Source organism: Apteryx rowi, unplaced genomic scaffold (assembly GCF_003343035.1).
Source record: "Apteryx rowi isolate R43461 unplaced genomic scaffold, aptRow1 scaffold_120, whole genome shotgun sequence".
NCBI lineage: Eukaryota > Metazoa > Chordata > Aves > Apterygiformes > Apterygidae > Apteryx > Apteryx rowi.
Window position 1 is genome coordinate 695,842 of NW_020447420.1, and position 23,747 is coordinate 719,588.

The 23,747-nt window shown below is 42.6% G+C and overlaps 1 protein-coding gene across 2 annotated transcripts in view; it reads left to right on the forward strand.

The window, feature by feature from the left end:
• The window catches only part of NEK6 (NIMA related kinase 6), a 76,228-nt gene that overhangs the window by 49,500 nt on the left and 2,981 nt on the right, over nt 1-23,747 (forward strand). For both annotated transcript variants that reach the window (XM_026090046.1, XM_026090055.1), the window contains exons 6-9: nt 1,746-1,854; nt 3,118-3,225; nt 14,046-14,140; nt 19,836-19,949. In XM_026090046.1, the coding sequence (XP_025945831.1) occupies nt 1,746-1,854; nt 3,118-3,225; nt 14,046-14,140; nt 19,836-19,949 (426 nt within the window). The remainder of the gene's footprint in view (nt 1-1,745; nt 1,855-3,117; nt 3,226-14,045; nt 14,141-19,835; nt 19,950-23,747) is intronic.

Consider the following 23,747-nt stretch of genomic DNA (forward strand, 5'->3'; position numbering starts at 1 on the left):
CTCTGGAATTAAAACTTATGTTAGGATTTTCAGTTTCAGAGAGGCGGTAGGAACAGCAATAACACCATGCCGAAGGTGCGAGAGTGCTAAAAACAGGGTCTGTCTTTGTCACGCCCCTGTTGCCTGCATTATTTATGAGGTACTGCAAAGCTGGTGCCGCGGAGCGTTGCTGGATAACCCGCCGGAGAGCCGGGACTTCCTTGTAAATGTCGGGCGAGCCTTATTGGACATGACATTTAGAAAATTATCACTTGGGGTTGTGCATATCCTCTCCTAACTACTTTAATGAAAATTAAATAATATCGTGTATATAACACTTTATCCATCACCCTCTGTAATTCCTCTGTGCTCTCTATCAAGTTTTGGGTTGAAACTGTTGCAAGCTGTCAGATTTGCTGCTTGGGGAATTGCACGGTCACGCCCCTTCGCAGCTGATCTGCAAAATGAAAATTTGCCATTACTTGAGTCAAACAAGAACCATTAGCAGCATTTCACATAAAATATAAAACGTGACAATGGACATCAGATGTCTGTACCGAGAGGAAAAAACACAAGATGCAGAAAAGGGGCACTTCCAACCCATTTCCTCCTTTATTCTTGCTCTTACATGGTTCTAACGGAAATTCCGACATGTACGATGCAAAAGAAATGCAGCTGTAGAGCTAGAAAGGTGTGCAGCATTTCCGAGACTGTCATCATCTAACGTTACCTTGTATATCAAAGGATGAGGATAAATCTTAAAGCACTGGAAGTTGTGAAGTGTATTAGGTGTGTATGTTGTTGGTGCTGTAGGTGAAGAACTTGCTCAGTATGTGGCACAAGAATAAGCAATGAGAAGTCAGAGACCAATAATCAAAAGTAATGGAATTTTAGGAAGTCTTGGAAGAGGACTGGGGAATCTGGGCATCATCCACAGGGCTGAAAGACATTCTTGAAATGGAAAAAAATAGGTGAAGATATGTAATGTTTAGCTTCCACTGGGGTGGGCAGCTGGCTGTTTATTCCTCTGGTAGGTTGCTTGGGAAGAAGACTTAAGTTTTCTAGATAAGCACATCGCACTGGTCTTTGTTGTGTGTGTTATGGTGACGGTCGTGATTATTTTATCTGAGAGCTGTTGATGCCCAGAGCTCAGTGGTATCTAGACTCAGTTATGCTTAGCACTTCATAAACACACACAAAACACGCTTTCTCCAAATTTTTGTCTTTCTTGATCTGTAGTGTCTTTGCATCTCACTAGAGAAGGTTCAGTTAATTTAACGTTCCCATTGTGCGTGAAATAAAATATACTATTCTACGTGATCACAGAAGAARAATGCTTTATTGATGCTATTGCAATCTTTTGAAACGGAGAAACTGATTTTGTTATTGTTAATAGACTGTACAATAACAAATGTTTACAAGCTTTTTTTTAATGATCCTTTGTTACTTAAGGCAAAATGTTTGAGACATTTGTTGTTTTGAAGCATTAAATATGTTTTGCAAGGTAATTAAGGAAATTAATGCTAATTATAATTGGTGTCCATTCAAAAATGTCAAACCTACTTAAGTGTGTTTTTCATAATAGTTGTTAATTAGTGAACTGCATTGAAGTTTACATACAGCGAGAAGGAGTTAAATGCTAATCAGAAGAAAAGTCATGCTGATGCAGATCTAGAAGACATGAGCAACCTGCAGCTGACTAACATGAGTCCAGGAATGAGACAAATATGTTACTTCACTGATCTTTTATTTATTTCCTTCCACAGTATTTTAAAAAGCAGAAACGGTTAATCCCGGAAAGGACGGTGTGGAAATATTTTGTGCAGTTATGCAGTGCAGTTGAACACATGCACTCCCGCAGGGTGATGCACAGAGGTAACATTAATTCAGTCTCTTTTCACTGAATAATAATATAATGTTCCAATTAGTAAGCGACTACATTCAAAAACAATTATGCTGATGTTCAGCCAATGCATGTTTAGAGAGGCTGGAGCTTGCAAGATGGATTTCTCCTTCTGTCTTTTGCATCATTGTTAAAGGATTCAGTCTGAAGTGAGTGTGGTATTAGGCAGATGAGCTGCTTTGTATTCCAGACACTGATATTAAGTAGAAGTGTCAAACTTGCCATTAGAAAAGTGTCAGAAGTAAAATGCTGAGACTACTGAATACAGTGAACTCTAAGAAATAGTCTTCATTATATTAGCTGTGACCTTAGAGAGTTTAGAAGAGTTTTTCTGTCTTGCGAGCTTTTCTGAAATATTAATACAAATATGTTCCACACTTTCTCTCGTACCCTGCTCTCAATTTTCATTAATAATTTTTGAATCTCTTGTCTTAGAGCTTTTCATCACTTTGGGTTCTATCCAAAAATTATGTTGCTTCTTTCAATATAAATGAAATGCTTTGTGAAGGAATTGACCCAGGAAATGCAAATATCCCAGAGGGCACTAATAGCAATCTCTGCTGCTCATTATTTTCTTTCTCCTCACAAGCAGTGAATTCTTCACCAATTTTTTCAGGAAAGAGAGAAGTAGCATTTTGCCTTCTGTATACATCTTCTGATCTAGCTTGTAAGTTTTACATAAATTAAGCCTACAGTTGGTAGCTGAAATTTGGAATCTATCACATTTAGTCATCTTTAACTTGTGGGGAAAGAACCTCACTAATGCAAACCCTGGTGTGACTGCTTGGGGTACCTGGGCTTAAGTAATTTTTACACTACATAAACAAAATATGCTGTATAGAGCCCAGAATTTGTCTAGTGTAGGACAGTAATTTGCCGTTGGCGTGAAGGGAGCATTGCATACAGTGCTTTTTCCTGTAGAAAATGATCTTTTCCAAAGGGAAGCAGGCTTAAGTATTTCTTTGATTTCCATCAGTGAAAGAGGTTGCCTCTATTCTGTTACGCTGTTTGCCTACAACATTTCCCTCATTGTTTTTTCCTGTGTGCTGAGAAGTATACTCATTTTTTTTGTGGAACTTGAAGCCTTGGAAGATTCAGCCTATCAAAGCTGTGAAGAAACATGGTTGTGATCGAGTCTCTCTTGTACGGAAGGAGCTCCAGGCTATGTTTCTATTGCAGTATTAGAACCAGATAACCTTTCGTGGCTTTGACCTTTTCCCTTTCTCTTCTTGCAGACATAAAACCAGCCAATGTGTTTATAACAGCCACAGGGGTGGTGAAGCTGGGAGATCTTGGATTAGGCCGATTTTTTAGTTCTAAAACCACTGCAGCACATTCCTTAGGTAAGGAGATACTTGTAGACATTAAGCAAGCACAGCTATACAATTGTCAGCTCTGATGTTCAAAATAAGCGTTATCTGTCCTCTTACTGTGATGGAGGTTTGGCTCAATGGACACATGTAAAGTTTTCTATGATATGTATTTTAAATAGTATTGAAACACCTGGAGTCTTCATATAAAAGTTTTAGACGTTTTTCATCATAAAATGCCACTTGATATTTTTTCTGGAGCGTGGTCTTGTCTGGTAAGTATACGGTTTATAGCAAATGTAACAAAGTTGTCATATGCAGCTTTTCCACTCAAAATAGCGTATTTGTATGCCTGCGCTCTGCTTGCTAAAATTAGCTGTTACAACGCCAACACGTTTAGCAGATGCTGGTCAGCCATCTTCCTCTGAGATGCGATTCTGACTGCTGTCTGAAGTAAGGCGGGTGTTAAAGCCCTCACGCCTCATCTGTTCCAAAGAGGGACTTCCTCTAAGGCTTGAGCTGAATTTCAGGTAAAGACACAAGTTTTCTTAATGCCTTCCACGTATCTCTAGATCCTTCCCTAGTCTTCTGTCTGTGCAGCTGACTGTGCTTGCTGAAGTGTAGTACTTTGCTTTTATTCTTACTGAGTTGGGTCCTGCCTCCAGACTCTCCTCCTCGCACTCACTCTGAATTTTTATTCTATACTCTGCTCTGCTGTGCTATGGTTCATCTCAGCTTCTTGTCATCCACAAAGGTAATAGCATACTCGGTGTTGCCGTCGTCCCCCATGTTAATGGACACGCTGAGCAGAGCTGGAACTAACGGGTGTCCTGCAGAACGTCACTGAGATAGCCTTGCATTTTGACCGTGAACTGCTTTCCAAACAGTTTTGCATCCACGAAGTAGTTCCAGTTAGACAGCTTTCACAGTTTGCTTTTATCAAAACCTTATGTAACTTTGCTTAAAAGTTCTACTAAAGTTGTAGGATATCTTTGCTTCTCTCTCTCTCAAGCCCATTACCTTGCCAGGGAAGCAAAGTAGATCATGGGAGATGATGCGTTCTGGACTAGTCGTGCTGACTGTTGTTCACTGCTTGTTCTTTTTTTTCCTGTTTTACACCTGGCGTGATTATGTATGTCCAGCATTTTTCTGGGAATTGAAATTAAGTTGACTGGTTTACGGTGTCTGGGTTCGTCTCTCCCTTCCTCCTTTCCCCCATGTCACCATGTGAAGACACTCTCTTAGCCTCTTTTAATTCCTTTTTTGCCTCACCCATCTGACATAGGTTCTCAGTGATAACTGATAAAAGCTCTGAGATATCACAGGATGAAATTTGGAAGACTTGCATTCTAGTATATACTTCCCCTTTCCTAAGTTGTGCTCTTGTTACTGATACTAATTTGTTAGTCACCTGGTTTACATTTAATCTCTTTCATGCTTTATYAGTATTTCCTAAAGGCATTGTCACATGACAATTAGTATTAAAAAAAAATCAGTTCTACACTGTATCACACGCAGTTTATTAGGGATACCTTCTGATGTGTTGCAGAAAATTAATTTTTTGCATCATTGTAAAATTGAAATTGCAATTAGATTTTTAAAAATGAATAGATAGTTTTAAAAACTGACAAAGCAAACTGTAATTCATTACAAAAAAGCCTTATTTATGATCTTATAAGAGAAAGTAGGAACTCTAGAATATCAGAGTGAGCATATACTTTTTCCATGCCTTATAAGTATGTTCTTAAACTCCATTACTTCATGTTTTCATGCTTTCATGCTTTCCTCTTTCTACAATTTGAAGTGTTTTGGAAAAGTCCTCTTTAAGAAGAATTTTCAGTATGTATAAAATGATAAATAACATGAACGATATTTTGTTAACATGAAGGAACTATATGGAAACTAAGTATAAACTTTGTTTCTGTTAGCATTAATTATGATGCTGTAGATAACTATACAGTATGTACAGCTCATTAATCCTTGAGTAATTCTTTAAGTCTTACAGTGTCCAGTATAAAACATTTCATAATTGTCCATTTTCTTCTGTGCATGCATAATCTCTTGAGCGGTGGCTCAGTTTTGCTTTCTCAATAATCTGTATTTTGGGAGTTCGAAAGGTACTTTGGTGTTACAGCAGAGAGGTAACTTTGCCCTTCAGTGCGGTGTTTAAATTCTTTTGCATTTAGCTCTCACCGTTGGTTTTAGAACATGCCAGGTTTGTTCCAAAGTTTGTCTTTACACATGCAGTTTCCTCTGTTGCGTGTGAGTCTTGCTTGTATCACTTCTCTAATATGAGTAAAAACTTTCTCGGTAATATTCTCTCTAATGACACTGGGGCTTTTAAGCATACAAAAAAAAAGGAAGATATATGCCTTATTATTATGTGCATGTGTGTGTGTCTACAAACAAAAAAAAAGAAAAGAAAAGAAAAGGTGAGGCACTTGTTATTTTCATAAAATATTAGGAGATTGCTCTTTGCGTTAAAAGTTATCCTGGCATATGTATACTATACTTAACAGATTAAAATAAATCCTTTTTTAGCAAGTTACAATCACATCATCTGAACAGGCAGAAATATGATCATGTCTAATAATATGATTTTATCTCATTTGACTACTGCACTTATTATATTAATAAGAGTAAATTGGGGCTTAGCAACCGGCTGCACACGTAAGCCAAGCTTGTGACCTTTGCTGGAGTTGTTCTCTCTCAACGGGAAGCGGCTGCCGTGGGGTGAAGCCTCCCCGGGCCAACCTTGCCCTTCCTGAAGGCGGGCGGGAAGGTGCCCACAGCGACGGGGGGCGAAGCGAGGGCGTTTAGGGGGAGGCAGGGCATGGGCCGGCCACCGCTTGCACTGGTTCCCATTTCCAATAAAAAGAGCATTTTTGCAATCAAAAAATATGCAGACTTGAAGCTTTTGGGTGGGGGCGGGGGGAAGGGTAATTTGCCAGATTTATAGGTTTTATTGCTGCAGGAAGTGTTCTGATCTTGGTTTTGGCTTGACTAAGACGTTTGTTTAAGCAACGCTGAATGCGGCCGTCGCGCGGAGCGGAGCGYGGTACCAGGCACGGGCCGGGCTGTGCTCCGGGTGCTGGCTGTAGCCGCGTTGCCCCGGCAACCGCCCCGAACTGTAATTTTGATGGCTGCTGACCCATGAATTGAACGCAGGGCTTATGCAAATATATTCATCTGATTTTTTTTTTTTTTCTTTCTTTCTTTGTATTTGCTAACATCAGAGTGGCATGAAAGGGCATTAGGCAGTAGCACAGCCCGTCTGACAGGTGTACTATCCGGCTGTGGCAGCGYGGCCGCCTCAGTGTCAGCGACGGGAGCCGTAATTAGAGCAAGGAACAGAATGAACGTCAAACGAATTACCAGGCAGCAGATCATATTTGTCAGGAAGGATTGCATACATAAAAATTAAGTGACAGTACATGCCGGGGTAATGAAAGAGAAATGAAGGATTTGCCCGTACACAGCTCACCAGGCGCGAGCGGGCGTCTCGCTCGGAGCGACGCCGGGCCGCGCGGCGAACCGTGCGGCTGGACGGTGGGGCTCCGGCTGCACCAAAACAGCGCGCTTTCGTGCGGCGGGGAAGGCGAGGGCCGCCTGGAAACCCCTGCTGGGCACACCTGCAGGAAGGTAAACCTGGCCGCTGCGGGAGTAAGAACGAACTCGGTATCGGTAAAGACAGAAGCGTGGTTGGGTGAACGATAAATGGTAAAAATGGCGAAATCCCTCTAGCCAGCGAGGAAGACGCGAGGATGTGGGTGAATTCACCTTTTCCCTCTTCCTTCCATGACGTGTGAGAGAGGACAGGAACCCCTTTTCCGCAGGGAGAGCTCCTCATTGCACGAGCTTTGCCAGAAAACTCCCATATTTTAAAGGTAATCAGTCCATCTAAGGTGAATTTTGTTTTTGTCATTACAGCATGGCGGCTTACTGTCCTCCTTTCCTTCCCTGATTAAGTCGCCCCTGTAGCAAAATTTCCAGGATTTAGTTTAAATGGAGTTGGGTTTGCATATCACAAAAGCTTCATTTTATGGGCAGAGGAAGAGAAATTCAGGGTGAGATGAGGAGAATTTTTTTTTTCCTAATTTTTTTTTTTTAATACTGCTTATTTTCTCGGAAAACTTTTACAGCCTATTCCTTTGGGGTTTATACTGTGAGCATTTTATTACATTTACAGTTTTTTTCTTTTTGCATGGGTATTTTTTTCCCTAGAAGAGCCATATGGTACCTGTTTGACAGCCTGTTTCACTACAAAAAGTGACTATATTTAACCCAGGGCTTTGCACCCAGTTGCGATGAAGTGACATTTGGATATTGTAGTTTGGGTGTATGATACCATGCAGTTTGGGTTATGTTGATTTTCCACTAGTGGTGCATAATATGTTTCCAGTTGTTGTCTCTTTCATTCAGGATTTAAAAGGAATAGGAATATATATTTTTTAATGTTTAATTGATTGTTTTGTTATTTATTTTGTTAAGCTCTTCTATAAAGTGGGCATCCGGAGAAATAATTTTTTGGTTAATTGTATTCTAAAGTACTTGTTAGAAATATTTCAAGTCATTAACTTTTGCTGTAAGACCTGATTAGTTTTAAGACAAAAACTATAAATAGGAAAACATATTTAAATACTGAATAGACTTTTGGAAAACTTAACAATGAACTGATAGATTTGGATTTACGAGGAGCTGTAATAAATATAGAGAATTCCCATGAATATTAGCATGGGTAACTTTATTGTGAAACTGTGTATAATGCTCATTTTTAACCGAATAAACTTGGCATTATCCCAAGCTTCTGATTGGCTTAATGTTTTGAAAAAAATGCTTTGACACAGAATAGAGTCTTGTTTTGGAGCAGATGATTTATTATTATTTATTCTTGGACAAGAATAAACTTGGAACAGATTTTCCTTTTGAGAGATGCATACAAGTCAAAGCTTCCCAAATTAGAAGATGCAAGTGGCTGTGGATGGGCTGCTGGTGGTCCACGCTCCTCCTGTGCCTCGCTCTGGGCACCAGGGCCGGCAGGAGTGACTCTGCGTCCATGAGGGAGCTCCGCTATGCGGGTCCTGGGTGTCTTTGTCTTTTTATTCTTTTTTTTTTCTTTTTCTTTTTTTGCTTGCAAAGCCATTTTGCCATCCCAAGCAAAACTCCTGTTACTTGAAGGGTCTGGAAAGCATTGCTTGTTAAGAAAAAGTGGACACCAAAAATCTCTGCCTGAAATTTTAATAGCCAGTATTCTCATAATCTTGAGAAAGTTTGGCCTTTTGGTCCATGCATGAAGTACGGTGCTTGTGGAAGAAAGGTTTGCTGCAGAATCATTGCAGGAATATTGCAGTACCTACATGGAAGAAAAAAAAGACACTTTTGACTATAAAGACTTGGTAGGGTTGTGTATGTAATTAAATGCTAATAAGAAAACATTATGAGAGCTTAAAGCAACAAGTCTGTTAGAAACAGCTGCAGGACTGTACGTATAATATTTAATCTCTCTGGAAGAACAAGTAGATTTAATCTGTTTTTGTTTTCCCTTAAGCAATTAGTGTGGGTACCTTGCAATGAGATTTGAAGGAATTTAAAGCATATTTTAGGGCCTTTGACCACTGTTTAACTTTTGTTTTACTTTGCATGTTCAGTCGAGACGCTGCTATGGAGGCAGCGCACTCGTCTCCAGGCTGGTTCCCTGAAACCTTGTGGCACTTCAGTAACTAATAAATGACTGAAGTAAGAAAAGCATAACCTGATGCTGTCTTGATTTCTCTTAGCTGAGTTGCTTAGACTTTCACAATTTTTTTTTTGTCCCARTAACAAGAGAAGCTGTATCGTATCTAATCTCTAGTATTGAATGTTTCTTCATTACTCTGAAGCAGCTTATCCTTGTATCCTTAGTTCGAGAAGTTATTCATGGATGGCACCTCAGGTTTTTTGAGCGTAGTTCTTTGCCTTTTTCATATGTAATGAACATGTTTCAAAAATCACAAGTATCTCAAAACATTGCAAAGTTTGTTTTGACAGAAGTAGAACATCTCTGGAAAGGAGGAGTGCTCTAATCAGCGTTACCCCTTTGAGGCCTGTGTTGTGCTCTGATATCTCTTGGTTTGAAACTGGGAATACTCTGTAAAGATACAATAAAGGTCAGAATTTGTTAGGTTCTTTCATATTCACAGCTCTGTTCCCTGCTGTGAGAAAGTAAAGCGATAGATTCAGAAACACTGTTCAGCTCAGTATTAAAGATTAGCTGGAAGGTGCTGGTGAACATGAAACAATAAAAAATTTCCTTATCAGTTGTTCCTCTTATATTTTGAAGCCAAATATGACTCTCGAGTTTGACCAATTTCAAGAGATGTCTGTATTTTATAGCATTTAAAAAAATACAGGACCTCTTAAAATATTTGGAAATACTTTTGCCCAGTCAGTCTAGTGACAGCCTGCCGCAAGGTGTGGGGACCGCTGCAGCGAGAGCCTCATCTGYGGTGCCTCCGGCTGAGCGAATGCGAACATGTTGGAGGGAGCCTCCTACGCCAGCAACTCGGACTTCTCCTTCTTCTGTCCATGAGGAGCTGAGTGCAAGTTTCACGGGGAGCGTTGATACCTGGAAAAGCTGCGCTTGCCCAGGACGGAGCTCCCTATGGAAAAGGAGACACAGTTGTGCCCGTGCGACTGTGTACTAATAACTCGACAATTGTCGTTTTCATGACAACAAAAACCCACCTCTCATTCAGGCTGAAAAATCTTTTCAAAGTGGGTGTGCGTAATTTTCCTTATTTAGTGAAGGACGCACGGGAGCAATTCTGTGGCAGGTTCGGGGATTCAGCTCAGGGTGTCGATGCTCACTGGTTGCTTAATCACACAGGCTTTTTGATTCAAATTATATATGAGAGGAAAAGAATCTGAATTTTATTTCTGGAATAACTTTGCTGCCTTGGCTGTGTGTTTTTCTGGCGGAACAAGAGACTTAGCTCTTAATCTAACTCGGAATAATTAGCATTTCCCCCACTCGGGTGTTGCACATTTCCCAGAGATGCTCTGGTACATGTGGGTGTTTAGCTGCGGCGCACAGACAGCGCTTAGGGGAGGAAGAAGCAATGTTGCTCTGGTGTCTCTGAAGGAGGCTGATATTCAAGTGAAGTGCTCAGACTTTCAGGAATAGAATGAGAAGATGCTTACTTAGTCATAATCTTCTGTAATGTTTTGCGACCTTTATAACTTTAAAGGCATTACACTACCAGCTGGTGATTAATATTGAATCTGAACAATATTTTGTATTTTCAGCAGGGCAAATGCCAAAGAAAGTTTCTGATTAATAGTCTCAGATTAGACTATTCTGTCAAATTGACTAATGTAATGCAATGGTGAGCTCTGGCTGATTGCATTGGAAGTCTTGTGCGGTTTTCTAGAAGATGCTCATTACAGGAGATTCCCACATAATGTTGGACAGGCCATAAAGAGAATTGGGCTTGTCAGTCTTCTATCATGACAGTTATTTAAAAATTAATGCATCAGTTTTGAAACGCAGAGACCTGCTTGTTCATACATTTGCTGACAACACTACAGTAATGATAGGTAAATGTGCAAGGTAGGCTCCATAAAATCAGCTCAGGCGTGGGCTGCTCCGCAGACCTATTTAGTATAATGGAACAGACTAATGCACAAAAAATCAAATACAGGCTATAACGCACTCATCCGTATTATAAACCCTGTCATTCTGCTTTGATCGAAGGTCGTTTTAAGGCATTATCCAAAACGACAATTTTAAATTGAACAAAGCCTGCCGAGTAACATGGAAGGCAAGGCCGTAACTTTAGAGCCCACACGTTATTATTTGCTCTGAGCTTGTCACGCAGTGACCCAGAATAACCGAGAGCAAGAACAGCTAAGGCTGGAGACCACCACCGGCGCCAAGCGCTCCGAAGCACGAAAGCTTGTGGGAGTAAGAGTTGGCATGGTCTTCGTTCGCATTTGCTCCTGCCGCTTCCGCGTGCTGCGATGCACCCCTCCTCAGCTCCTTTTGCTGCTAGCAGGGCTAGCATGATTGCTGCTGCTGCTAGTGCTTTAGCTTTCCTGACAGATTTGAGAAAAGAAAATTGAGAAGTTAAAGGCAGGGAGCTGTCCTGCACATCGGTGTTCAGCGRAGTCTTACGAAACCGTCTTCAAGAAGAACTTCGCTTAACAACTCAAAGCTGTTCTAACCAAATGTAGCTCTTTCACAGAGCTCTGCAAAATATATGGGAATTATTTGCAGGCTGTGCTCTCCCATTATGTGCATTTTACAGGTAAATGAGAGAGATCCATGGAAAGCATTGGATTCTTTGAATGTGGTGTTCTGTGAAGTTACTCTGTCCGGTTTGTTAAAAATCTGTTAACTGTGGGCAGAACATTGATCTAACGCATTCGCAGCAGCCTTTCACTGGCGGTTTGAGCTAGCCAAATCTGGGACAATGTCAATTTGGCATATTCCTAGACTGGATACAACATTACTGAATTGACAGCTGTAGGAGGAAAGTAAAATTGTATATGGCAGAACTAGCATGGGAATATAATAATCTCTGGGTGTTATGTTTCCAGTCATGTAGTTTGCATAGAATTTGAAAAAAATTAATTTCTCATTAGGGTACTTCCACATTGAAGGTAAAGTAATTGCTTATTTGAATGACCTGTAAATGCAAGCTGAGTTTATCATATAGGGCAGCTGATTACTGAAACTCCTGGGGGACCAAATAAATGAGCTAGTCAGGGAAGTGGTCCCCTTTCTTGGTTACTTGGTCTATTTTGGTAAGCAGAGCTGCAATAACTGTATTTCTGTAACTTCTTATGTTTCACACCAATGTCACAGGATTCACTTCACATTATATATTGTGTCTCTGAATAGCTCTGAGTAAAAATTGTTAAGGTTTAGTAGACTCAAGGTTTGCGCATATAAATGCATGACCAGAAGATAGAATAAAGATTAGAGTTTTGTATTTATTTATTTAAGCAAGCTGTCTAATTTTCACCCCAGAGAAGGAAAATGCCATGGGCATTTACTGTGGAGTAGCTGGTGCAATGTGATCCCAGTTTACTCCATGGAAGATGTACGGTTTCGGAATGCTTCAGAATGTGGCAAAGCCCTTGGGAATGGCATGCGTATTGCACCCATACTTCCAGTGAGACCATAAGCCTGGGAATGATTGGGCAAGCTGGGGAATGCTTTGGAAAAAAATTGGATAATTGCATTTCAGCACTGATAGTACTAATTTCAAACCAATGCTCTTTGTTTTGACTAAATTGCCCAAGAAAAGGTTTTTATACTTCTCTAATTTCTGGCTCCTGTTAGGATGCTGGTGTACTGTGGACTAGCGTTGTCTTACTCTCCGGTGCTGCCACATCTGACCGCGTCTCTTCGGTGTTCTGGCTTTGTGAATTCTTTGGGGCTGTAAACATCTTTCTGTCCTGTGAGTTGTACAGTGCCTGTAGCAATGGGATCCAGGCCTGTGTTTAGGTTTTCCGGATGACAGGAGAATGCAAAAAAGTTCTGGACTCACATGTATGCTTAACACTGCACGGTCTAAGCTCACGGCTCCCGAGGCTATTTTGGTCGGGTGTCCTGCAGGCAGCAGCAGCCCGGCTCTGTGCCGGGTCGCGGGTGCACTGTGGGCAGGAATTTTGCTGTTCAGGAATCGGCTGCTTTCCAGTACAAGTAGTTTGTGTGCTTGGTGTGGGATCCTGCTCGGGGAAGCTGGGGGAAGGCGGTGGCTGCACTCCCCCCATCTCTTACACCCTCGCTCATCTGCTTACGAGTCTTTAAGCTGTCCACTCTCAGGGTTTTGAGTGAAGAAACTGAAAACTGAATGTTACAGGCAAATTAAACATTTGCCATCTTGTGAAAAAGGTCTTTAATTAGGAGAAGGATACGCTGGAATGCCAAAAGCAGAAAAAATTGACAGGGGATGGGCAAGCAGGGGAAGCAGGAAAAAAGGGCATATAAAGCCCTTGGATGTTTTAATAAATGATATATCTGGTGATTATTTGATGTAGTTGAGAGTGCCAGGATGTCTTGTATTTTCAGTRCCACAACTGAAACTTATTTAGGATTTTAAAAAAGAGAGTCTTTTTGAGATGAGGAACTTATTAATAATTTCCTCTAACTCCTGTCCTAAATGCTGTGGTAGATTGCTTTTGATAAAATACAGACTTCTGAAACTGCATAGAAATCCCACAGCTTCTGACGTGACTGCAAGTTGGAACAGTATTTTAAAGTTTGGATTTATTATCTTCATTCCTTCAGAAAGTTTCTGAATACCTGTCTGACGTTGGGCTTGTTACCACCATTTCTCTGCTATAGTAAATGGTCTCCTGAACTCTTAAAAAGGCTGCCCCGTCGTACCTCGAGCTGGTCTGTCATGCTGCTAGTGCGGCAGATGTCAAGTGGACGTTCGATTGATATGCTGTCACCAGGCTCTCGTTTGAGCAATGAATGTTCATGACATCTAACTTGCAGTTTCGTATGCTGTTGAGTGAACCAGAGGAGAATGATCATCTGCGGTCGTTCTGTACATGTGAGATATTCCAAAGATACGTGGAAGACTGGGAGGGGAGGATAATCGTCCTCAAATTTCAAAAATAAAAAAGATATTTTCAGTAATGCTCACCTGCCATCTAATTTTTTATATTATCGTATTTTTGGTTCTAGATAAGAATGTGCTGTTGAAACCTTGACTTGCTTCCAAATTATTGTGTAAATCTTCTAAGGAGCTAGTTGTGCTAAACCTATTCCTTTAACAAAGGCAAACTTCTCTACAATATGCATTGCGCTGTCACTTCCTAAGATGATGAATATTCCTTCTCTGTTTGCTTTTTTACAGTGGGAACTCCGTACTATATGTCCCCAGAAAGAATACATGAAAATGGCTATAACTTTAAATCTGATATCTGGTCTTTGGGCTGTTTATTGTATGAAGTAAGTATCTTCTAACTTTTTTTCCAGTTTGTCTTAACCACGCAATACAGTGAAACAGAAATTAGAGTAGCTCAGACTTATTTTAGCTTAATCGTTGGGGAACCTTACAAAAAGTTATTCTTTTGTGTGCTTTTTGAGCCCTCACAACCAAGGGATTGTGCTGTACAGCACAGTGCTTACGCCAAGTTAATTTGGTGGGTCCCAGGGCACGCTGAGGATGTCGACATAAGCCAGTTTACTGGCATTCTTTCTGCCTACTGTGAGCAGGGCAGTTATTAGGACTGCATATTCATCGTTTCTCCTGAATACCGCATTTGTTTAAAAAACAGAAAATTTCATGTGAATGTAAGCTACTGGTTTGTTAAATTAAATTCTGACCAGTTGGAATATTTTAATTTCTAGAGCTCCTGATAAAGAAAAATAGAGTTTCTGTGTAATGTGAAATCACTGTTTCTGTAACTTGATTAGAATTTAGATGGAATATTTTTTGAATTGCACATTGTCTTATAGCCAAATGTACAGGCACGAAGCAGCCACACTTCGTATGAACTACATGCTTATTGTATAACTTTATTCTTAAAACTACTAAGTTGATTTTAAAAACAAATGCTGTGATTGTATAGTAGTACTTTGAGTTTTGTGATTAAGTTTTTAGCTGGGGTCAAGGACTATTGAGAAATATTGTATTCACTTAAAGTCTAATCTTAATCTTTCTTCAATGTATGGCACATCTTTGAATTCAAGTGAAAGTGTGTGGTCAACATTTAGAAAGTTTTTGTCCCTACTCAAAGAATTAAAGATCCCTAGGATATTTAATTATAAGAGTACTATTCACATCTTCTTTGACTGATAGGCCTCCAAGTGTCAGAGTTCTGCTTTCCTGAGTTATTTTAAGTTATGTGAAATGATGAAATTGTGCTTCTCACTGCAACTTTTCATAACCATGTGGAATAGGAGAATAAACAGAAATGTGTTTTATTTGTTGAACACATCAGATGTGAAAACAGTTATAGTGTAGCATGTACTTCAGCTAGCTGATGAAATGAGTCTTGTAGGACAAGGTGGGATAGCAGTAACTTTTCCTCCAAAGCACACAGCATAGCTTTTCCCTGCAGGAGTTGAGTGCTTGTCATTGTTTATATACTCCTGGAAGAATACTCATCTAATATAACTAAATGCTTGTTGCAGGAGGTAACCTACTGTCRTTAGTGTAGTGCGAAGCCCTGAGTCATACGTACCGTTCGATAGGTACCTATTTATTTGTTGGCAGAGTGTGCAAGTGCCATGTGGTTTGCATCTTCAGAGGGAGATGTTGGTGCTGGGAACTCAGTGAAATAAATCAATAAAACCCTGCCAGCGGAATTGGACAGTCTTTGGGACTGCAGCAGCAACAAGTGGTTTAAAAGCTGGCATTTTTGATGAAGGATAGTTTCATTTGTAATGTTTCTACTGAGATACTAAAAACTGGAATGATGCAATGTAACTGTATGTGATTGTGTCATTTGAAAAGTAGTTCAGATACTACTTTACGTAGGAGCAGGAGGAAGGAAACCTGAGCCCCAAGGAATTTATTATTTAATATGTTTCATGTATTTGGTCTAAACAGGAATTCTCATTTTAAGGCTTTGCAGACTGCTGCCCTGCCGGGGTGTGCAGCACTTGCCAAGTGCATCTGCTTTCGTTGTAGTCACCCAAGGTGGGCGCTGCTACTCTCTTGCTGCTTTGGTGTACGAAGCAACTTCTCTGCCGGGCTGCTCTGAGTCATTTCTGAGACTGAGCTCTACTGGAGATGGGATTCCAGATTTATGCAGAGAGAAATATTTAGCATTGCGCTAAGATATGTTTTTGTTGCAGGCAATATGGTCCCCTTATGGCACAGTAGTCTCAGTGCTCCTTATATTTCAAGAAGCTGACTTAATTGCACACTAAACATAATTCTCTGGTAGGAGTAGTGGTACTATAGTAATATGTGAAAGATTTGGCATATGAAGCATTTTTAAACTACTTCCTACGTAGGTAGGCCTTTGCTTTGTGCACAAGAGCTGTGAGATCTTGCAAATTCCAAGAAGTGCTGGCCAGTTACCAGTTTTATATTCAGTAGATAAACTGCTACTGGACTTCCTAAACTTTTCAGAATCTGAAATTAAAAATCAAGTTTACATCTCTTTAAAGGAGTTGTATTTTATCGCTGCTAATTGCTTGAAATAAAAATGTTTCTCCTTTTGGCTTAAAAGTAAGGAAATAATGTTTGTCTGGTTATGAGTCACTTCTGATATTTCTCCATACAGATTGTGTAGATAAACCGAAGAGAGATTTAATGCGCAAATTGCCTTCAGAGACATGTGTGTCCACTGGAATTCACTTACTCAGCACTGAGGAGTTTGGGATGCGATGTCAGATAACACCACTTAACTTTGACATTGATAATCACACAGTGATTTTTATTAAATCTTATCAGTATAGTAGGAACTGTCTTCATCCCTCACTTCCTGTATAAACCTGTCATCCAGATAACTTGGAGGGGATAAAAATAAGTTGTTTATTTCCAGAATATAGCTACAAGCAATGACTTTAGCAGTCCTAGCAAGATGATCAATTTAAACACTAACAGCAATTCCTGTATATTTTTAACCAGTCATACTGCGTGGTGGTGATTTTACATGGAGATCTAGCTGTCCTGCGGTAATTGTTCTAATCCAAATGTCAGAAGCAAACCCAAACGTAGCATCACAGACTGCCGTTAGTGATGTATTTAGAGTGCCTGTAGTCACTACCCTCCGCCTCGCGTCCTGGGCTGGTTTGGTCGGACCGTGTACGGCATCCCTTTCCATTTAATTCCCTGTGTTATCAGTTCAGTCTGAAAAAACTGTTGTTTCCTTTTCATTCTTTTTCTTTGGCACATGATCATTTAACTTGATATGGAGAGAAATTTTAATGGGAATTGAAACCCCCTTTTTTAGCTTATGGGAAGTGCTGATTTTGTGTTGAAATCTAGGGGGCTTTGTTCAGCCCTTGGTCGCCTTGTGTCCCTTCCATAAYGTTCACCCTGATGTTGTGTCTTGGAGCGGGCTCGAGTGCCGGGCTCTTCGCTTGGGTTTTAACCAACCGATAGCAGTTTGCTCTCAGTCTCTAACTGAAAAATAGAGTTTTAATTGGAGTCTATTTTTCTCCCCCAATGATTTGCATCTTGCAATTATGACACTTTATATTAAGTAATGGAGACACAACTTCACCTGCATTGAGTTTAGGTGAGATAACCCGGTGAAGCTGAGGAATGTTTTCACTATTTTCATGAAGAAAACAGTATGTGTTGCAAATCAGCAAGTGGAAAACATGATAACTTTAAATCCTTTAAAAGATATGTCTATGTTTTAATCCAAGTCTGGTTTGTCTTAATGTGTCCTGCTTTGCTTAACCCTTGGAGGTTTGTTAGCTGTAAGGAGGTTTGGGGGGCACCGCGCAGCCGGCCAGCCCGTGCATCGGCAGTGTCCGGCTGCTCTAAATCCAGCCCAAATGCAGCATTTTCACACACACCCCCCATTCAAAACTGCGTATCTATCATCAAATCACTAGTAATCCATCAATTTTGATCTCTAACTGCAAGGTAAGAGTGGAGGATCTGGTATTGACTGTTCTGCTGGGAGCGCRCTGTGTGTCAGCACCAAGACAGTCGGCTTCAGGGAGCTTTCACAGCACACGGTAATGAGCAAAAGACTAATAATTATCAAATAACCCCCTATTAAAGCCATAGTGAGAAGCATCAACTTCAGCTGGCCTCAGTAGGAAAAGCTTGCCGATTTGACACAGCTCGCGGTGAAATGCTTTGGAAAGATCTAAACAGAGTGGCTAATATCGACAATTACCCGCTAGCGCTTCGTTAGAAGGAGGTATTGCTGCGTCGGGCGGTGCTGCGCGCGGCAGCCAGCACGTGAACGCCAGCACGGGTGAGCGAGCAGATGGGGGCCGCTGGCCGCCGCCGCCGCRCAGGGCTTCCCTTTGCGGACGCCTCCTGCTAGCGCTCCTGCTGCGTCCGTCCGGCGTCCGTCCTGGGGCCGGCCAGCCACGGAGCTGGGCAGCCCCGGCCTGGCGCCCGCCACCACCGCAGCACGGCAGCGGGGTGGCTCTGCGGCTCCTGAATCAGGTGCGAAAGAGGGACAGAAAAAAGGTACTTAGCTCATGACGTTTACTTGTAACAGACATTTCTTGCACCCCATTTTGTAAGCTCACAAATGCACGTCTCGCTAAGTCTGGCGTTCTGAGACTCATCGTTTAATGTTCATTTACACTGCTCGGTTAAGGGCTTCCAGGATAAATTATTTTCCACGCATGAAGATGCAACTTCCTTCCTGAGACTTAAGTGTAATATAAACACATCTTTTTAAAGAATCTCTGCATGCCCTGGAAGGAATTTTTCCCCACTAAAACGCCTCCTGTCATGCTGTCCTTGCTATGTGGATGTTCTGTTTACCTCAAAAATCTGTCCTGTTTTCAGAGATGCAAATATTGGGTTCATAAAACAGAATCTAAAGACGAAAAAAATAGGTTGATTAGGAAAAGTTGCAGTAGTCTGGTTCCAAAATCTGCCTGGGATCCTCTTCCCTAAGTAGTGAATTTCTGCGGGGGCGAAGGGGGGATGAGAGAGGGGGAGTTGCTTGTTGTTGTTGTTGTTCTTAGTGGATTTTTTTCTGTTTGGGTTTTTTTTTGTTTGTTTGGGTTTTTTATAGAACTGAAGTGAATCATTCATGTTTATAAGATTCTTTGTGTTTTAGCTAGCCAAATGTCCAGAAATAATCAATTTATTTCTTGCAACAGTCTATTAAAAATTTAGCAGACACAGAGAGCAAATGAACTGCCTGTTCTGCACATGATTGTAACTGCGGAAGATTGAAACCATCACGTGTGACCAAAGACAGAAGAGCTTTTAGTTTTTAAAGAGATCGTCGTGTTTATGATAGGTTATCATAGTCTTGCAACCAGCTGGTTTCTAAATGATTGCCGTACGGTACAAGGATCCTATAGGTGCTTTTTTTCTGTGAATTCCTAGAACTGTTGTCCGTACATTGTGTCCCACATCTGAAACGTTTTGGGCAGAATTGATCACAGTGGCAGAAAAACAGGTTTTCCTGTATGGCGAGATCCAAGGAAGAGCAGCGAGCGATGCTGTTGGTGTTTGGGGGGCAGTGGTGGCGTGTACGCGGTTCCCGGTCTCCGTGCTGCCCAGCYGGCTGCGTCCTTTGGAGACAGATCATTTCTGCAGGGGGGCAGAGGGGGCGGTTTTGCTTTCCAGGACGGGAGTGCGCGTGTGCCTGCAGCACAGGGAACCAGGGCCGGAGCAGGGGGCCGCAGGGGCCGGCGCCGCCGGGCGAGCGCGGACTCTCGTTCCTTCCGTTCGGACAGGGCGCGCTGCAGCAGGAGGAGCTGCGTGCTGCTGCTGCCTGCCGTAACTCCGTTTGCTCGCGCCGACCGCGTCGGAGGGCTGGTTGGGCATGAGAAGCCCAGGTGCCTCCGGCAACAGCCGTTCAGCAGTGTGCAAACCTGCCGTGCTCTCAGAGCAACTTTGGCTTGCAAACGCTCTCAAAGAGCAACATAATCGTTTGCTCGCTGTCAAAGAAGAAAATTTGCTCTCGCAAATCAGCAGTACTGAGGGCTATTAAATCCTTTACATTTCTGAAATATTTTCTCTTTTTCTCTCCAGATGGCAGCTCTTCAGAGTCCTTTCTATGGAGATAAAATGAACCTGTTTTCTCTTTGCCAAAAAATAGAGCAATGTGACTACCCACCTCTTCCAGCTGAACATTATTCTGAAAAGGTAAATTGGGAACATTATTGCAGGGGATCGTGGGGGGGGGCTGCAGCGAGCTGCCTCCCCCCTTCAAGGGACAGGGAACCCCTAAGGAAAAGCCCCCAACATCTAAGGTGGAACAGGGGATGGCTACAGAGAAGATCTTGGGTACATTTACGGCTGGCTAAGGAACCTATTGTCGTGGTGCCTGAATCTCGGCAAGCTAAATTAAGGCAGAAAAGAAGATCTCTTAGTGGGGGGAGTATTTTGGGACTGGAAGTCTGTCACACTGGCAAAGCACAACGATGAAGCGTGGGAAAACCTTCTCCTTCCCTTCCTTTCCCTTAAAATAACACAAAAACATGCTATAAAACATAAACAGCGCTTAAATTTTTGTTTATGAAGTTTTCAGTTGTGAAGTGTGTAACAAAGCGTAAAGAAGATTCTTTAAAAAAATAGGGAGAGGGAAGGAAACTCATTTAGTTTAGTACAATAAGCATCTACACAGCATCTGTATAGGGGCTTTTTAAAAGTTTGGTTAATTTTATTGCCCATGAAAGCAAGAGATAGCAGTAGGTGAACCGGGCTATATCACAAATTGCCACCGTGCATGCTTGCCCTGCTGTGCTTCGGTTCAGCTGCAATCACCCCTGTTGATTTTGTACCTGGTCTTAGGAGCTGATTTTTTTTTTTTCTTTTTAAAATTTTTTTCTTATGCAGACAGGCCAGCTATTTTCCTCACCTTCTTTTTCAGTTCTAGTTGCCTCCTGTTTGAAAGGAAATAGCTAATGTAATTTTAGATGTTCACCATATCCTTTTGGGGTCTTTGTTTTAATTACAACAGAGTTCTGAGAAGCAAGAGGCAGGATACAGAGAAAATGTAATGCCTGGCAGTTAGCAGACAAGCTCTTATTCCACCGTAAGAGGGATTGTGCCAGTGCTCAGAACGTCTTGGCTGCTGGGTTTTATTGTGGCAGCTGCATGAAGGAAATGGCCATATAGCTGTACACAGAGAACACTGCTTGGGTGTCTGCCTTGGGATGGAAATGTGCATAAAGCCAAGTGGGGAATGAGGACTTTTCTGTGAGAGAATAGACATAGTGGTGCAAAACAATAAAGGGAGCAGAGGAAGAAGCCTGGAGATTTAATACAAGCATCTGACCGTGTCCATAGACACACAGGCTGCTTCAGGTACAGTGTCATCAAAGCACACTTGGTCTCGAAGGCAGGTTGCATTGATTCTGGGGACTTCGGAAGCTGTGGCTGAGGTGGAGGGGAGGCTGTCAGGACCATTAGTGTTAATGCAGTAGCYGTACTCTTCGCTGGAGCCGAATCAGGAGAGATGCTTGAGAGAAAATCTAGCAATATCAAATCGCTCCATCAGGAGAAGCTGTCTTTTGTAGGGCTCTTGCTCAAGGCATGTATCTTCCGTTACATGAACTAAAGAGCGGAAATGTTTTCTGGTATGTGGCGTGCAAACAGCTGTTTGGAAGGCCGAGCGTGCAGCTGCGATCAGTTGTATAAGCGTCTTAGGGTGACCAAGAAACTCCTATCAGTGAGCTTCTGTAGTGGAAAATCAGCGTGCAGCCTTGGAGAGGGAAACCATCCCAGCGAGGCTGCTGGAAGAGGTACCAGCACGTGTCCTCACGGGCTGCTCCCTTCGCAGTGTGGCTGCTGGAGAGTTTTGCATCAGGCCCCTTCTGCAAGCTCTGCTGCTTACACGACTTCCATAAAAAACAGTGTAAACTCTCTTTGCGGTAATATTGGTTAAGGTTGTAGCATGCAGTCAGCCGGCTATTGAGTTGAGGAGAAGGATGTGGACACAAGCGCTTGGTTTCTCTGTAGAGCATCTCTTCTCGTTACCTTCCTGTCCTAAGCTTTTCTGCAGCGTGTGTGCGAAGTGACTGCTTTACTTCCCAATTCTCCTCTCGTGTTCCGACAATGGGCAGTTGCAATTTCTTGGTCATATTAGGCTCTAAATACTGGCATAAAGATGGCAGGATCCTGACTGTAAAGGGCATTGTGCTCATTAAATAAATAAATAGACACAGTTTAGGTTTTACTTCTTGCTGAGTAACTCATGCAAAAAGATTATTTGGGACCAGTTCTAGAAAAGCGGGTTTTTTTTCCCAAGCTGCCTTAGCAGCGAGTCCAGGGTCGGCGCGTTCACGTTTGCCACGCTGTGGTAGCACGCATTTCGAGATATGCCTGCTGGCAGCAAGAATTAGAGTAAGTTGACAGATGTGTTTCCTGTCTTTACAATTACTGTCTGTTTGCTTCCCTCTGGCAGTGCTAAAGAGTGCGTGTAGTGTGGTGATACAATCCGGGGTGAGAAGGATGGTTTAAAGCTCAAAGGCGCCAGGTCCCAGAGAACTAGGCTCCAGATGGTGTTCGTACGCTATTAACAGAACGCTTGACAAAGTCAGAGGAGGGCTGTGCCTGTGGCTGTAGCTTATCTCGCTGTATTAGCTGCTGCTTGTTGCGTGAAACTGCGAAGAGCCTCGTTTTGTGAATATTGGAACATGACTCCACCACGAACATTGTTCGTTGTAGTACACGCTTTTAAAGATGAAATTTTCAGATGTTTTTAGAGTGAATAGTTGAAGGGAAGGTGTGTTGGTGTCTTCCACCAGCCAAGCTAGGTTAAACACCCAGGCCGGCTACCAGGACTGTTTTTTTTCTGAAAGACTTGCAAATCTGGAGACATCTGCAGCATCAAGGTGCTTCAGAAGGAATTTGTTCTTCCTGAGAGCAGCGGGCGATGGGGTAGGTCCTGTCTCCCGCTGAGAGGGAACGTCTCCATTTTAGGCTGGGAGGGCAGATTCTTCAAATCGGTCTGATATTGTTGCTGCCGCTGGTTTGCGAGGGATGGGAGAAAGCGGCAGAGCCTTCACAGCCTCCCGCGGGGCTTGTCAAGGCCTGGTCCTTCAGTCCCATGCAGATGCTGATGGTGAAATCCCCGTGCTGTAACGGTCGTTGATTGAGGACAGAACTGCCCGGTCTGTGTTGAAGTGCCTTAACGTACACGGAAACACAACTGCTGCTTGCAGAAGTCGTACTGGTGGTGCAGACTCTGCTCAGATCCTCAGCAGCATTTTGGTTCGTGCGTGTGTGTGTGTGTGTGTGGTGGTGCAGTCTGTCTGATCAGGGCTCAGGTACGTGTTAAATCGTGGAGGTCTCAGCAGCTACCAGAGGCGCATGCACACACACGTGCCCCCGCGCGCACGCAGCCCGGTCACATCGCAGTTGCCTCGGACGGGAGCGGAGGCGGAGGGGCTGCGGAGCCCAGGTTGCTCCGCAGGCAGCGGGGCGATGGGGTTGGGCTGCTGTCGGGGTGCGCTGCACGCCGCTGGGCGAGGTGGTCGGGTGCTAACTGCTTTCCACTGCCCCTCTGCTTGCGCTGCGTGCGCCTGTGCCTCGGCCCCGTGCATCCCGCAGCCTCCCCGCTGCCGCGTGCCCCAGGCCCGGCAGCCCCGTGGAGCGGGGGCCTCCCTCCCGTCAGGACCGAAAGCGTCGCTCGGGTGCGTTCAGTTATGCAGCCGAAGCTGTGTGCTTATAGCTTGTATGGTCATGCTTTTAATTACCATTAAAATAATTGGCACTGTGGCTACTGGGAGGATGTGAGAAGATCAGAGGCTCAAGGCTGTTTCTCCCCATGCCTCAGGGATACGAGCAGCTTTCGGTGTCTGTATAATTAAAAGCTACAATCTTTCATGTGCACAATAAAGAGGGTTGGGAGGTGGGGAGACTTGAGACCTTCCGCATTTTATTTATTAAAAATAATCAATGACCAGTCTCCTTTCTTCACAAAGGTCTTCTAGGAAA